General features: G+C 61.1%; 2 protein-coding genes across 3 annotated transcripts; both read left to right on the top strand.

The window, feature by feature from the left end:
* Window positions 1–253: 253 nt before the first annotated feature.
* Window positions 254–11394, top strand: C28H2orf42 (chromosome 28 C2orf42 homolog). 2 transcript variants are annotated; one of them, XM_088179898.1, is made up of 9 exons: window positions 254–388; window positions 2354–3162; window positions 3977–4087; window positions 4749–4853; window positions 6343–6447; window positions 8214–8321; window positions 9617–9643; window positions 9711–9880; window positions 11136–11394. In XM_088179898.1, exons 1-9 carry the CDS (start codon window positions 363–365, stop codon window positions 11322–11324), a joined length of 1650 nt encoding a protein of 549 aa, XP_088036024.1. In that variant the 5' UTR covers window positions 254–362; the 3' UTR covers window positions 11325–11394. The 2 variants fall into 2 exon arrangements, with proteins under 2 accessions (XP_088036024.1, XP_088036023.1); XM_088179897.1 differs by having other exon boundaries at window positions 9543–9643; window positions 9718–9880; window positions 11116–11394.
* Window positions 11395–12730: 1336 nt separating this feature from the next.
* On the top strand, window positions 12731–15476 carry MRPS24 (mitochondrial ribosomal protein S24). The gene is made up of 4 exons (XM_088179912.1): window positions 12731–12772; window positions 13828–13896; window positions 14007–14118; window positions 14908–15476. Exons 1-4 carry the CDS (start codon window positions 12746–12748, stop codon window positions 15189–15191), a joined length of 492 nt encoding a protein of 163 aa, XP_088036038.1. The 5' UTR covers window positions 12731–12745; the 3' UTR covers window positions 15192–15476.
* Window positions 15477–15531: the final 55 nt, after the last annotated feature.

Below are 15531 nucleotides of genomic sequence, written 5' to 3'. Positions count from 1 at the left end.
TTGTCGGGTGGGGGCACAGGTGCGTTGGGGTTGAGGGGGAGCGGGCGGAGCTGGTGGGATTTGGTGGGGGAAAGGAGCGGAATTTGGGGAGAAAAAGCGAAATTTGAGGAGGAAAAGGGGAAATTGGGGAATTTCGCCGCTGGGGCTGATGGGAGTTGTAGTCCAAGCATCTCCGGGACTTTTGCCCCTTCTTGGACTACAGCTCCCAGCAGCCCGCGCGGTGCACCACGTGGTGCCAGCGGACCAATAGGAGCGCGCCGGTGGCGGAAGTGGAGCCCCCTCACGGCGCTCCCGGCGGCGGTAACGGGGCCCAGGTACCGAGGCGGACCCGGCGGCGGAGGTGACGTCACAGGCCGCGAGGGATGCTGGGAAACCCCGGGAGACGCCGGTGAGGGCGGGCGAGACCCCCGGGCCTGGCCCTGAGAGGAGCTGGGGGCTGGTGGTCAGGAGATGTAACCCTAGGCCTGGCCGTGACGGGAGAGACCCCCGGGCCTGGCCGTGAAGGGGAGAGACCCCCCGGGCCTGGCCGTGAGGGAGAGACCCCTGGGCCTGACCGTGAAGGGGAGAGACCCCTGGGCCTGGCCCTGAAAGGGAGAGACCCCTGGGCCTGGCCGTGAAGGGGAGAGACCCCCGGGCCTGGCCGTGAGGGAGAGACCCCTGGGCCTGACCGTGAGGGAAGAGACCCCCGGGCCTGGCCGTGAGGGAGAGACCCCTGGGCCTGACCGTGAGGGAAGAGACCCCCGGGCCTGGCCGTGAGGGAAGAGACCCCCGGGCCTGGCCCTGAGAGGAGCTGGGGGCTGGTGGTCAGGAGATATACCCCTAGGCCTGGCCGTGAGGGAGAGACCCCCCGGGCCTGGCCGTGAGGGGAGAGACCCCTGGGCCTGGCCGTGAGGGGAGAGACCCCCCGGGCCTGGCCGTGAAGGGGACATGGGGACCAGAAGAGGGACGAGGCTTGGTGGGACTCGGGTTGGGGAAAAGGGGGACAGGAGGGGGACAGTCGGGCTCTGCTCGCAGGGAACAAGTGACAGGATAAGAGGGAACGGGCTCAGGCTATGCCGAGGGGGTTGGGTTGGGTTTTGGGGAAATTCCTTTGTGGAAAATGTCCTGCCCAGGGCAGTGGCAGAGTCCCCATCGCCGGAGGGTTTATCAGTGTGTGTGGCACTTGGCACATGCTCTGTGGTGGCCCTGGCCGTGCTGGTCCTGGTGATCCTGTCCCCCCAGAATGTCCCCATGAGATGTGACACAAACAGCGCTGCCACCTCTGCCCAGTGTCCCCCCTGCCCTGAGGGGACACAGAGCCCGGGTGGCAGTGCCAGCTCCGTGTGGCATCTCACACCCTGCCCGGGGTGCCCCACAAGGTCCTGGGCAGGGTTTGGTGGCACTGGGAGCTCCGGGAGGAGCAGGAGGGAGAGGAGGGACACAGGGAACCCTCCCCGTGTCACACTGGGATAGGGACAGGGCACAGGGGACGTGTGGCAGGGCTGAAGTCGCTGTCCTGGGTGGTCAGAGTGCTGCAGGGTCCCAGTCTGGGCATCCAGGAGGCAATTGCCCCATTGCTGCCCCATTTCTGCCCACGATTCCTCTTTTCTGGGGCTGGACACACACTGGTAAGGTGGCATAGGGACAGACAGTGGCTGCTGGGGTGGCACAGGGACTGTCAGGGTGGCACAGGGACTGTCAGGGTGACACAGGGACTTTCAGGGTGACACAGGGACAGGTAGGGTGGCACAGGGACTTTCAGGGTGACACAGGGACAGGTAGGGTGGCACTGGGACTTTCAGGGTGGCACAGGGACTGTCAGGATGGCACAAGGACTGTTGGGGTGACCGTTGGTGTGGCACAGGGATCAGATGGGGTGACACAGGGACTCTGAGGGTACCCATTGGGGTGGCACAGGGCCTGTCAGGATGCACTGGGAATGCTGGAGTGGCACAAGGACTGTTGGGGTGACCACTGGTGTGGCACGGGGATCAGATGTGGTAGCACAGGGACTCTGAGGGTAGCCATTGGAGTGGCACAGGGATCATTGGGGTGGCACAGGGACTGTCAGGATGGCACAAGGACTGTTGGGGTGACCACTGGTGTGGCACAGGGATCAGATGGGGTGGCACAGGGACTCTGAGGGTAGCCATTGGGGTGGCACAGGGATCATTGGGGTGGCACAGGGACTGTCAGGATGGCACAAGGACTGTTGGGGTGACCATTGGTGTGGCACAGGGATCAGATGGGGTGGCACAGGGACAGACAAGGTGACACAGGGACTCTGAGGGTAGCCACTGGGGTGGCACAGGGACTGTCATGCTGCCCCTGTGACCCCATCCTGTCCCTCCCCTGTCCCCATCTCTCCCCCCAGCTCCATGGATCCGTGCCCGGGCCGGCCCAAAGCCCCGTCCTTCCTGTCAGACCTGGGCAAGGCCACCCTGCGGGGCATCCGCAAGTGCCCTCGCTGCGGCACCTACAACGGCACCCGGGGGCTGAGCTGCAAGAACAAAACGTGCGGCGCCGTGTTCCGGGCGGGCTCTCGCCGCCAGCCGGGCGCCGACGCCGTGCGCGTCCTCACGGGCTCGCACAGCCAGCTCTACTCGGTTCGCCAGCGCGACTCGCGCTGCTTCGTGGAGCTGGGAGTGTCCGAGACGGCCATCCAGACCCCCGAGGGCACCCTGATCACGCAGCTGAGCTCGGGGCGATGCCACGCTCCCGCCTGTGCCAAGGCGGCGGCCGACAAGCAGTGCCAGCACCTGAAGCTGGCGCTGGGCTGCCAGGCCGAGGCCACGCCGCTGCCGCTCAAGAGCTCGGTGCTGGGCACGGTGCAGGCTCCCGCCGAGGCCAAGCAGAGCCTGTGGGAGCTCGCCACGGAGCCCACGGGGCCGCTGGTGCAGAGGGTCACCAAGAGCGTGCTGGTGGTCAAGTGTAAGGCCAGCCAGAGGCACAGCCTGGGCTACCTGCACGCCAGCTTTGGCCAGCGGCGCTTCTCCTGCGCCTGCCGCGCCCCCGGGCACGGCCACGCCAAGGGGGACGATGAGGAGGAGGAGGAGGAGGAAGAGGAGGAGGAAGAGTCGCCCCCCACGCGCTGCATCCACTTCCTGGCCTGCATCTGCGCCTTCGCCAGCGACGAGAGCCTGGCCCAGGAGTTCTCCGACTTCCTGGCCTCCGACGCCAGCGGTGGGAATGGGCGGGGATTTTGGGGTGTCCGGGGGTTGGGGTCACCCCGAACACGAGCCTGGGCTCTCCCAGCAGCCATTCCAGGGTTCCCAATCACCTGGGGTTGGGTCTGTGTCCTGCTCCAGCCTGTGCTGTGAGCACGGAGATCCGTGGGGAGTGAATCCTGCTGGGGTGCAGCCAGCTCCTGCCTGTGAGGGAGCAGCTCCAATGGCAGCTGGGGGGGCACATCCCACTGGGTTGGGGATCCTTTTCCAGGGCTGGAAACTCTGAACCCCTTCCCAGAGCAGCCTTTGGGGTTCACTCTCCTAAATCCTCTCCCACAGCAGGAACATCTGGGATTCATTCCCATAAATCCCTCCCACAGCAGGAATATTTGGAGTTCATTCCCATAAATCCCTCCCACAGCAGGAATATTTGGAGTTCATTCCCTTAAATCCTCTCCCAAAGCAGGAATATCTGGGGCTCACTCCCCTAAACCCACAGCAGGGATATCGGGTTCATTCCCCTAAATCCCTCCCACAGCAGGAATATCTGGGGTTCATTCCCCTAAACCCACAGCAGGGATATCTGGGGTTCATTCCCTCTGGCCCCCCTCCCACAGCAGCACCATCCAGGATTCACACCATTAAGGGGGTTCTGCACCCCAAAAGCTGCACCTCAATAACCCCACACAGTCCAAGGTGAAAACCCATTGGGAGCAGGATAAACCCCCCCTCCTCTCCAAGGAGCCTCTTGGGAGGGTGGGGGCTCCCTGGGGACATTTGGGGTGTCCCTGTGGTGAGGATGTTTTTAGGGACAGAAGTTGTGTCCCCAGGTCTGAAGGGGACAGTGATCCCACAGCTGCTGCGCGGCCCCACGGCCACGGCACGGGCTCGGGGGGCAGCTGCTGCCAAGGCCAAGAGGAGGAAAAAGGACCTGGGGCCAGGTGAGTGTCCTGGGGAGGGCTCTGGGGTGGCTGGGGGCTGGAACCCCCCCGGGGCAGCTCCATGGGGTCAAATCCAGCTGTTGAAACCTTGGGAGCAGCTCCAGATGTTGGGCTCTGGGAAGGGCTGTGGTGTGGATGCTCCAGAGGGTCAGATCCAGCTGTTGAAGCCTCTGGAGCAGCTTCAGGTGTTGAGGTTTGGGGTGGGTGGGAGCTGAAATCCCCAATGGGGTCACGTCCAGCTGCTGGAGCCTCTGGAGCAGCTCCAGGTGTTGAGGTTTGGGGTGGGTGGGAGCTAAAATCCCCCATGGGGTCACGTCCAGCTGCCGGAACCTCTGGAGCAGCTCCAGGTGTTGGGGTTTGGGGTGGGTGGGAGCTGAAATCCCCTCCAGGGCAGCTCCGTGGGGTCAGATCCAGCTGTTGGAACCTCGGGAGCAGCTCCAGATGTTGGGCTCTGGGAAGGGCTGTGGTGTGGGTGCTCCACAGGGTCAGATCCAGCTGTGGAACCTCTGGAGCAGCTCCAGGTGTTGGGAACTCACCTGCCCAGGCCCGTGGGGGTCACTGTGCTGGTGTGGGGGGTGAAGGCCCAGAAGAGGGAGGTGCCAGAGTGGCACACCTGGGGACTGTGGGTGACAATCCCTCCCTCCTTCCCTCCCTCTCTCAGGGCCCGGCCCCCTCCTGGCTCCAGACCCAGCTCACCCCAGCCCCAGGAGGAGCAGCCTGAGGAAGCCCCCGGTCTCATCCTCCTCATCCTCACTAAAGAGACACGGTGAGCCCTGGGACACTGCCAGAGCTGGCTTTGCACCCATGCATGGGGACTTCGGGGTGGAATTCCTGGTTGTGAGGGTGGGGACAGACTGAGATGGAATTCCCAGAGGAGCTGTGGCTGCCCCTGGATCCCCCTGGGAGTGTCCCAGGCCAGGTTGGAGCCCCCTGGCACAGTTTGGGACCCTTAGTGGGACCCACACCATTCCAGGATTCCATGTTTAGATGGGATTTGGGGAAAAAATTCTCTCCTGTGAGGGTGGTGAGGAGCTGGGATCCCTGAGAGTGTCCAAGGCCAGGCTGGAGCCCCCTGGTCTATGGAAAGTGTGGGACCCGTGGTGGGACTGGATGGGCTTTGAGTCCCTCCACCCCAAACCATTCCAGGATTCCATGTGCAGGTTTAGATGGGATTTTGGGAAGAAATACTGGGAGAGGGGCTGGGATGGAATTCCCAGAGCAGCTGTGGCTGCCCCTGGATCCCTGGAAGTGTCCAAGGCCAGGCTGGAGCACCCTGGGACAGTGGGAGGTTTATGGGGTGGGACTGGATGGGTTTTAAGGCCCCCTCCCACCCAAACCATTCCAGAATTCCACGTGCAGGTTTAGATGAGATTTTGGAAAAAAAATATTGGATGTCCTTGGAGGTTCTCCAGGCTGGGTTGGAACAACCTGGTCTTGTGGAAGCTGTCCCTGGTGGAACAGGATGAGCTTTAAGGTCCCTTCACACCCAAACCACTCCCAGATTCCATGAGTTATTTGTGTTGGGATTCTTTGGGATGTTTGGGAGAGGAAAGGTCCCCCCAGCACCATGAAATCCCATGAGTTTCCCCACATCCCTGTGGAAAAACCCTCTCTCCACGCTGGCATCACCCTGTGCCAGGGCAGCAGCTTTTGCTTGGTGCTTTTCCCCCTCTCTTACCTTCAGTTTTGCCTGGAAATTGGCACAAATCCCTCATTTCCCTGCTTATTCCCCAACACAGAGCTCACCCATCCCACCCCGGGCCAGTTCAGCTCCCACAGGGAGCCCTGGGGGGTGATGTTTAGGACAGGGTGACATTGCCATGTCCCTTCCCTGTCCCCTGCAGGCTGTTCCCAGGTGTCCCTGTCGTTCCAGGAGTGGTTGGGCAGTGTCACAGAGCTCTGTGACATTCCCGTGTCCCTTCCCTGTCCCCTGCAGGCTGTTCCCAGGTGCTGGATGAGTCCCAGGTGTCCAGGAGAGGCTGGGCAGTATCCCAGAGCTCTGTGGGTGATCATGGGGCAGGGTGACATTGCAGTGTCCCTTCCCTGTCCCTGCAGGCTGTTCCCAGGTGTCCCTGTCCTTCCAGGAGTGGCTGGGCAGTGTCACCGAGCTCTGTGACATTGCCATGTCCCTTCCCTGTCCCTGCAGGCTGTTCCCAGGTGCTGGATGAGTCGCAGGTGTCCCTGTCGTTCCAGGAGTGGCTGGGCAGTGTCACAGAGCTCTGTGACATTCCCGTGTCCCTTCCCTGTCCCTGCAGGCTGTTCCCAGGTGCTGGATGAGTCGCAGGTGTCCCTGTCGTTCCAGGAGTGGCTGGGCAGTGTCACCGAGCGCATCCACCAGACCATGCACTATCAGTTTGAGGGTGAGCGTCTCTTGCAGGACGGGCATTTTGCCCTGGCAGGTTTTGTTGGGTTGGCTCCAGGTCACACCAGGGGCACAGGGGGGGATTCTGTCCCTCTGTCCTGCTCAGGTGAGACCCCACCTGCAGCTTGTGGGTCCCAGAGTCCAGAGGAGGCCACAGAGCTGCTCCAAGGGCTGGAAAATCTCTGGAGCCAGGCTGGGAATGTTCCCCTGGAGAAGGGAGGGATCCAGGGAGAGCTTCCAGCACATTCCAGAGCCTGAAGGGGCTCCAGGAGAGCTGGGGAGGGACTGGGGACAAGGGATGGAGGGACAGGACACAGGGAATGGGGAGATTGAAATGGGATTGGGGATGGAATGAGGGTGGTGAGGGGCTGGGATGGAATTCCCAGATTTGCTGTGGCTGCCCCTGGATCCCTGGGAGTGTCCCAGGCCAGGCTGGAGCCCCCTGGGACAGTGGGAGGGGTCCCTGCCATGGCAGGGGTGGATGGGATGGTTTTAGGGTCTCTTCCAACCCAAACCATTCCAGGATTCTTTGATTTGATTTTCCCATCTCTCTGTGGGTGCTGCAGGAACAGCCCTGGGCTCTGGGAATTTGCTGGGCAGGAGGGACAGGACACAGGGAATGGCTTCAAACTGACAGAGGGCAGGGATGGATGGGATATTGGGAAGGAATTCCTGGCTGGGATGGAATTCCCAGATTTGCTGTGGCTGCCCCTGGATCCCTGGCAGTGTCCCAGGCCAGGCTGGAGCCCCCTGGGACAGTGGGAGGGGTCCCAGGGTGGCACTGGATGGGCTTTGGGGCCATCCCAACCCAATCCATTGCAGGATTCCGTGATTCTCAAGCCCCTCTGCTCTTTGGGGGACATTTTGGGAACACTTTTGATGCCAATTTGGGAAGACTTGGTGCCATTCAGGGAATGCTGTGTCCCTTTTTGGAGATGATTTGGTGTCCTTTTGGGAGCATTTTTGGTGCCATTTTGGGAACACTCTGTCCCTTTTGGGAACACCCTGTCCCTTTGGGGAACACTTTTGGTGCCATTTGTTAATACTTTGGGTGCCATTTTGGGAACACTCTGTCCCCTTTTGTTAACACTTTAGGTGCTATTGTGACAGTTACTCTGCTGCCATTTTGGGAACACTTTTGGTGCCATTTTGGGAACACTGTCCCTTTTGGGGAACACTTTTGGTGCCATTTTGACAGTTAATTTTGCTGCCATTTGTTTCCTGCCATTTTGGGAACACTTTTGGTGCCATTTTGGGAGCACCCTGTCCCTTTTGGGGAGCATTTTTGGTGCCATTTTTTTATATTTTGGGTGCCATTTTGGGAGCACTGGCCATTTTTGGGAACACTTTTGGTGCCATTTTGGGAACACTTTTGGTGCCATTTTGGGAGCACCCTGTCCCTTTTGGGAACACTTTCGGTGCCATTTTGGGAGCACCCTGTCCCTTTTGGGAACACTTTGGGTGCCATTTTGGGAGCACCCTGTCCCTTTTGGGGAACATTTTTGGTGCCATTTTGGGAACACTTTTGGTGCCATTTTGGGAGCACCCTGTCCCTTTTGGGGAACACTTTGGGTGCCATTTTGGGAACACTTTTGGTGCCATTTTGGGAACACCCTATCTTCACCAACGCCACTGTCACCACCCCCTCCCCAGCCCCTCCCACACATTTCCCTGGCAATTCAAGCACTGCTGATCCCATGAGCCACTTTGGGATGAGAATTTAGGACTCCCAGCCCCTTCCCTGACCCCACTGTGCCCTCCCAGGCCACCCAGAGCCGCTGGTTTTCCACATCCCCCAGTCGTTCTTCGAGGCTCTCCAGCAGCGCATCTCCAGCGGCAGCGGCAAGAAGAGGCTCCCCAACTCCACCACGGGTGAGGAAAAATTGGGAAAAGAGGGAAAAAAAAACAGGAAAACCCCACAGGGAGCTGGGTTTGGGGCTTTATTGGAGGCACAAAACAGATTCTGTGCTGCCCAGAGGGTTCGTGGATTTTTCTTGGCCTCTCTGCCCAGCGGGAAGGGATGAAGGGGAAGAATAAAGGGGGAGAGGGAAGGGTGGAAAAATAAAGGGGGGAAAGAGGGGGGGATAAAATTAAGGGGATAAAAGAGGTGGAAAAATAAAAGAGAGGTGGAAAAATTGGGGGGGAAGAAAAGAGAAAAAATGGGTGGAAAATAAAGGGGGAAAAAGGTGGAAAGATAAAGGGGTGGAAAAATAAATGGGGGAAAGAGGAGGGACAAAATTAAGGGGAAAAAAGAGGTGGAAAAATAAAGAGGGGTGGAAAAATTGGGGGGGGAAGTAAAGAGAAAAAAGGGTGGAAAAATAAATGGGGGAAATAAAGGGGGAAAAGGGTGGAAAGATAAAGGTGGAAAAATAAATGGGGGAAGAATAAAGGGGGAAAAAAGGGGTGGAAAAATAAATGGGGGAAGAATAAAGGGGGGGAAAAAAGGGGTGGAAAAATAAAGGGGGGGAAGAGCGGGGAAATAAAGGGAGAAAAGGGGTAGAAAAATAAAGAGGGGAATAAAGGGATGGGAAAATAAAGTGGGGGATAAAGGGGCAAAAATAAAGGGGGGAAAGGGTGGAAAAATAAAGGGGAAAGAGGAGGAAAAATAAAGGGGGGAAGAGGGATGGGGAAAAAAAAGGGAGAAGAGGCAGAAGGGGGAAAAGAGGGGGAAGAAGGGGAAAAGAGGCAAAAAAGAGAAGGGCAAGGAGGGGGAAAAAGAGGGGGGAAAAGAGGGAAAAAGGGGGGAGGAGAGGATAAATAGAGGGAGAAGAGGCAAAAATGGTGGGAGGGACAAAAAGGGGAAAGGAGGGGAAAAATAAAGAGGGGGAAAAGAGGCCAAAAAAGGAGGAAAAGGCAAAAAAGGAGCGGGGAAAGTGGAAAAAGAAAGAGGGGAGAGAAAAGAGACAAAAAGGAGGGAAAAGAGGCAAAAAAGGGGAGGAGAAAGAGATAAAAAGGGAGGGAAAAGAAGGAAAAAAAAAGGGCAAAGGAGAGGAAAAATAAAGAGAGGGGAAAGAGGGCTGATAAAACAAAGAGGGGGGGAAAGATCAAAGGGGCCGGAGCCCCCCGAGCTCCCCCCCCGACCCCTCCCCGCAGCCTTCGTGCGCAGGGACGCGCTGCCCCTGGGCACCTTCTCCAAGTACACCTGGCACATCACCAACGTCCTGCAGGTGAAGCAGATCTTCGACACGCCCGAGGTAAGGCCAGGACAAACCCCCCCGGACCCTTCCCAGCCCCTCCGGGCCGGCCCTGAGCGCTCCCCAGCCCGCAGGTGCCGCTGGAGATCACCCGGAGCTTCGTGCAGAACCGAGACGGCTCCTACGAGCCCTTCCGCAGCCCCCGGGTGGAGGTGGAGAGCCTGGCAGAGGGGCTGGGCCCCCACGAGAAGCAGCCCCCGCTGCGGCCCCTGGAGCTGCAGACCTTCCTCAAAGTCGGTGAGGCACGGGGGGGACACGGGGGGAGCCCCAAACCCACCGGGGTGGGCCAGGGGGGAGCCCAAAACAATGCCCAGAAGGGGCGCAGCATGACCCCAAAACAGCCTCAGAGACGGGCGGGGTGGAACTCCAAAGCAGCCCCAAAGAAGGGCAGGGTGGGACCCCAAAACACCCCCTGGGACGGGTGGGATGAGACCCCAAAAGAGCCCCAAAGAAGAGCAGGGTGGGACCCCAAAACAGCGCTCAGAAGGGCAGGATGGGTCCCCAAAACAGTCCCAAGGAGGGGCAGAGTGGGACCCCAAAATGCCCTCTGGGACAGGTGGGATGAGACCCCAAAACAGCCCCAAAGAAGAGCAGGGTGGGACCCCAAAACACCCCCGGAGAGGGCAGGGCAGGACCCCCAAAGCAGCCCCCAGAAAGGGCAGAGTGGGACCCCAAAACAGTCCCTGAGAGGGGCACAGCACGACCCCAAAACAGCCCCAGGGAGGGCAGAGTGGGACCCCAAAACAGCCCCGAGAAGGGCAGGGTGGGACCCCCAAAACAGCCCCGGGAAGGGCAGAGTGGGACCCCAAAACAGCCCCGGGAAGGGCAGGGTGGGGGGGGGCTTCAAGGGATGGGGAAATGGGGTGGGGGAGTGTCCAGAGGGGATCACAAACACCCCTGGGAGCTCGAAGGGAGGGGAAAAGGGGGTTCAGGGGTCCGAGGGGCTTCAGGGAAGGGAAAAAAGGGGGGTCCCAGAGAGTGGGGGGGAAACAAACACACCTGGGGGGGTCTCAAGGGACAGGAAAAGGGGAGGGGTCCGTAGAGTTGGGAAGGACACAACCCCAGGGGCTTCAAGAGAGGGGAAAGGGGGGGTTCCAAAGGGTTGGGGGGCTTCAATGGACAGGAAAAGGGGGAGGGGGTCCATAAGGTTGGAGTTTTCAAGGGATGGGGAAAAGGGGGGGTCCAGAGGGGATCACAAACATCCCTGGGGGCTGAAAGGGACAGGAAAGGGGGGTCCCAGAGGAGGGGGGGGGCAAGGGGTCAGGGGACACACAAGCGTTTTTGGGGGTCTCAAGGGACAGGAAAAGGGGAGGGGTCCGTAGAGTTGGGAAGGACACAACCCCAGGGATTTCAAGAGAGGGGAAAGGGGGGGGGGGGGGGGGTTGTTCCAAAGGGTTGGGGGGCTTCAAGGAAGGGGAGAAGGGGGGTCCCCGAGGCGGGGGTCCCGCAGCCACGCCGCCGTGCCCCCCCAGGACACACGTCCCCCACGCAGAAGGAGCCCACGCCCTTCACCATCGAGTGGATCCCCGACATCCTGCCCCGCTCCCGCCTCGGAGAGCTGCGCCTCAAGTTCCAGTACGGGCACCACGGGGGGCCCCGGCAGCCCCCCAACCGCGGGACCCCCCCCACAGAGCCCCCTCCTCTGCCGCTGCCCCCCCTGGGCACCATCGCCTTCCCCTGAGCCCCCCCGGAAAGGGACAGGGGGCTCGGGATGGGAGACCCCCCCCCGGAATAAACCAGCACCCACCCAGTGTGCTGAGTGTCTGTGGGGGGGGACCGGAATGGGGGGGAAGGGGAGACCTGGGAGACCCCCCCCCAGATGTGGGGGGGCATGTGGGAGACCCCCAGAATGGGAGGGGGGAAAATGGGAGACCCCAAAATGGGGGGTAGGGGAAGGACCTGAGAGATCCCAAGAAGGGGATGGGAAAGGGGGGAAACCTGGGAGACCCCAAATTGGGGGGGAAGAGGGGGCACCTGGGAGACCCCAGAATGAGGGGGGACACCTGGGAGACCCCCAGAGGACAGGGGAGACTTGGGAGACCCCAAACTGGGGGGGGATAAAGGGAGGGACACCACCTGGGAGACCCCCAGAATGGGTGGGGGAAACCTGGGAGACCCCAAAATGTGGTGGTAAGGGGACGGACAGCTGGGAGACCCCCAAAATGGGGGTACATGTCGGGGGAAAAGGGGAGGACACCCCCAGATCTCCCCAGCCCCCCCCGTGGCTCTGCCCAGCAGAGACCCCCACGCCCCCCAGTAGGCACCAAGGAGCTCCCAGTTGCTCCCAGTAAGCACTCAGTGGGCACCCAGTTGCCTTCGAAAGCCCCCAGGAGCCCTGGTACTCCCAGTATCCCCCCAGTATCCCCCAGTACTCCCAGTTCCCCCAGTATGCCCAGTACTCCCAGTTCCCCCAGTATGCCCAGTGTTCCCAGTATTCCCTGTAGCTCTACTTCCTCCAGTATCCACAGTTCCCCCCAGTATCCCCAGTGCTTGCAGTACTTCTGTGATCTCAGTATCCCCAGTGTTCCCAGTATCCCCAATCCTCCCCAGTATCTCCAGTGCTCCCAGTCCCCCCATTATCCCCAGTCCCCCATTATCCCCAGTCCCCCATTATCCCCAGTGTTCCCAGTCCCCCCTAGTATCCCCCCAGTATCCCCAGTCTCCCCCAGTATCCCCAGTTTCCCCTCAGTATATCCCCCAGTATCGCCCCACTATCTCCAGTGCCCCCCAGTTTCCCCCCAGTATCCCCAGTATCTCCCCCAGTATCCTCCCAGTACCCCCCCAGTATCTCCCCCAGTATCCCCCCAGTATCCCCAGTATCTCCCCCAGTTTCCCCCAGTATCCCCAGTATCCCCCCAGTATCTCCCCCAGTATCCCCAGTATCTCCCCCAGTTTCCCCCAGTATCCCCCCCGTATCCCCCCAGTATCTCCCCCAGTATCTCTCACAGTGTTCCCAGTCCCCCCCAGTATCCCCAGTCACCCCCAGTTTCTCCCCAGTATCCCCCCAGTATCTCCCCCAGTCCCCCCCCAGTATCCCCAGTGCCCCCCCCCCTCGCTGACCTCCCCCCGCCAGGGGGCGCTGCCGCCCCGCCCCGAGCCAAGATGGCGGCGGCCGCGCGCGCGCTGCGGGTGAGGGGAGACCGGGAATGGGGGAAAAAAACACCGAAAATAGGAGAAAACAAACACCGGGAATGGGGCAAAAAACACCGAAAACAGGGGAAAAACACCGGGAATTGGGAAAACACCGGGATGGGGAACCACAGCAGGATAGGGGGGATGACGAGGGTCCCAGGCTCGTCGGCGGCAGCGGCCGGTGAGGGGGGCACTGGGGACACCGGGAATGGGGACACCGGGAATGGGGACACCGGGAATGAGGGGACACCGGGAATGGGGACACCGGGAATGAGGGGACACCGGGAATGGGGACACCGGGAATGGGGACACCGGGAATGGGGACACCGGGAATGAGGGGACACCGGGAATGGGGGGACACCGGGAATGGGGACACCGGGAATGGGGACACCGGGAATGAGGGGACACCGGGAATGGGGACACCGGGAATGGGGACACGGGGAATGAGGGGACACCGGAAATGGGGGGATACCGGGAATGGGGACACCGGGAATGAGGGGACACCGGGAATGAGGGGACACCGGGAATGGGGACACCGGGAATGGGGACACCGGGAATGGGGGGACACCGGGAATGGGGACACCGGGAATGAGGGGCACTGGGGACACTGGGAATGGGGGGACACCGGGAATGGGGGCTCTGAGAATGGGGACACTGGGGACAACTGGGGGTTGAGGGTTCCAGGGCTCCAGCCCTGGGGACACGAACTGGGGAGGGGGGTGGGCATGGGGGACTCTGGGACACTGAGTGTGGATGGGGGACAGTGGGTTTGGGCATGACAGGGGACACTGGGTTTGGGGGACACTGGGTTTGGGGGACAGTGGGGATGGGGTGACAAGGGACATCGGGTTTGGGGCACACTGGATAAGAGGTTCAGGGGCTGTGGTGGCACTGGGGACAGGGTCACCAGCTGTGGGGTCACACCAGCGCTGTCCCCACTCCGGGGACACCAGGACTGCTCCGTGGGGCTCCTGGGGACGCGCTGGCTGTTGCTGGGGACAGGGGACCGGGATGTCCCCCCGCCAGGCTGTCCCCAGCCCTGTCCTCTGCAGGTCCTTCCCTGTGCCCTGCATGTCCCCAGTGCCACCCGGCAGCTCCACACCACCCCCGCCTGCCTCAAGGTAAGTCCTGGGGGACCCCGCGCGGGTGTCCCCGTGTCCCCTCCACCCCGCGGGGGTGTCCCCGTGTCCCCCCACCCTGCCATGTCCCCCTGACCCCGCTGTCCCCACAGACGCGGGCGGCGCGGGTGCGTGCGGGCAAGGGGGACAAGATGGTGACGTACGAGCAGGCACACGCCCCGCACTACATCGGCCACCGCAAGGGGTGGCTGTCCCTGCACACCGGTGGGTGACACTGGGGACATGGGGGTAGGGATGGGGACGGGGGGACAGGGATGGGGGGCACAGAGGGACAGAGATGGGGACACAGGGGACATGAGGGCACCGTGGTGACAGGGTGTTGTGGGGACAGGGCTGGGGGCAGGAGGGGACTGTGGGGGTGGCCCGTGAGGCACTGTGAGGACACGGGGGCATTGTGGGGACAGGGCACTGTGGGGCAGGTGGGGACATCGTGGGGATGGGGACACTGGGACATTCTAGAGATGGCACATTGGGACACCCTGGGGATGGGGACACAGGGACATGCGGGCATTGTGGGCACAGTGACATGTACCCACAGGCATCCTGGGGACAGAACACACAACTCCTATGGTGCCAGTGCCACCAGTGCCACCACTGTCCCCTCAGGGAACCTGCATGGTGGGGCAGGCTCAGCACAGTGAACAGTCACCAGTGCCACCACCACCCTGTCCCCTCAGGTAACCTGCATGGCGAGGCAGGCTTGGTACAGTGGGCAGTCACTAGTGCCACCAATGCCATCTGTGCCACCTGTTCCACCAATGCCACCAGCCTGTCCCCTCAGGGAACCTGTGTGGCGAGGCAGGCTCAGTCACCAGTGCCACCACCACCCTGTCCCCTCAGGGAACCTCTTTGGCGAGGCGGGCACAGTGCAGCAGGCAGTCACCAGTGTCACCTGTGCCACCTCCCTGTGTCCCCTAAGGGAACCTGTGTGGCGAGGCAGGCTCAGCACAGCGGGCAGTCACTGATGTCACCTGTGCCACCTGTGTCCCCCAGGTAACCTGTGTGGCGAGGCAGGCTCAGCACAGCGCACCGTCGAGGACGCGTTCCTGCGGCGCTTCCTGTACGGGACCTTCCCGGGGCTGCTGGCCGACGAGGTGGTGCTGAAGCGCCGCGGGAACCTGCTGGTGATCTGTGCCCTGCTGAGCCGGGCACTGCCACCCTACAAACTCTACTTCCTGCTGGGCTACGCCGAGACCCTGCTGGGCCACTTCTACAAGTGCCCCGTGCGCCTGGAGCTGCAGACGGTGCCCGGCCGCGTGCCCTACAAGTACCTGTAGGGCCGGGAATAAACCTGTAAAGGTCCTCATGGAATGCTCTGGGATGTGCCCTACAAGTGCCTGTAGGGCTGGGAATAAACCTACAAACCTCTCACAGGGAATATCCCATAAATGTCCTTAAAGGAATGCTCTGGAATGTGCCCTACAAGTACCTGTGGGGCCGGGAATAAACCTATAAACCTCTCACAGGGAATGCCCTATAAAGGTCCTTAAAGGAATGCTCTGGGATTTGCCCTACAAGTACCTGTAGAGCTGGGAATAAACCTACAAACTTCTCACAGGGAATATCCTGTTAATATCCCTAAATGAACATTCTGGGATATCCCCACTGTGGGGCCGG

The sequence above is a fragment of the Sturnus vulgaris genome, chromosome 28, assembly GCF_052056855.1.
Source record: "Sturnus vulgaris isolate bStuVul1 chromosome 28, bStuVul1.hap1, whole genome shotgun sequence".
NCBI lineage: Eukaryota > Metazoa > Chordata > Aves > Passeriformes > Sturnidae > Sturnus > Sturnus vulgaris.
The sequence above is the reverse complement of the archived record's forward strand: the minus strand, read 5'-3'. Positions and strand labels throughout refer to the sequence as shown.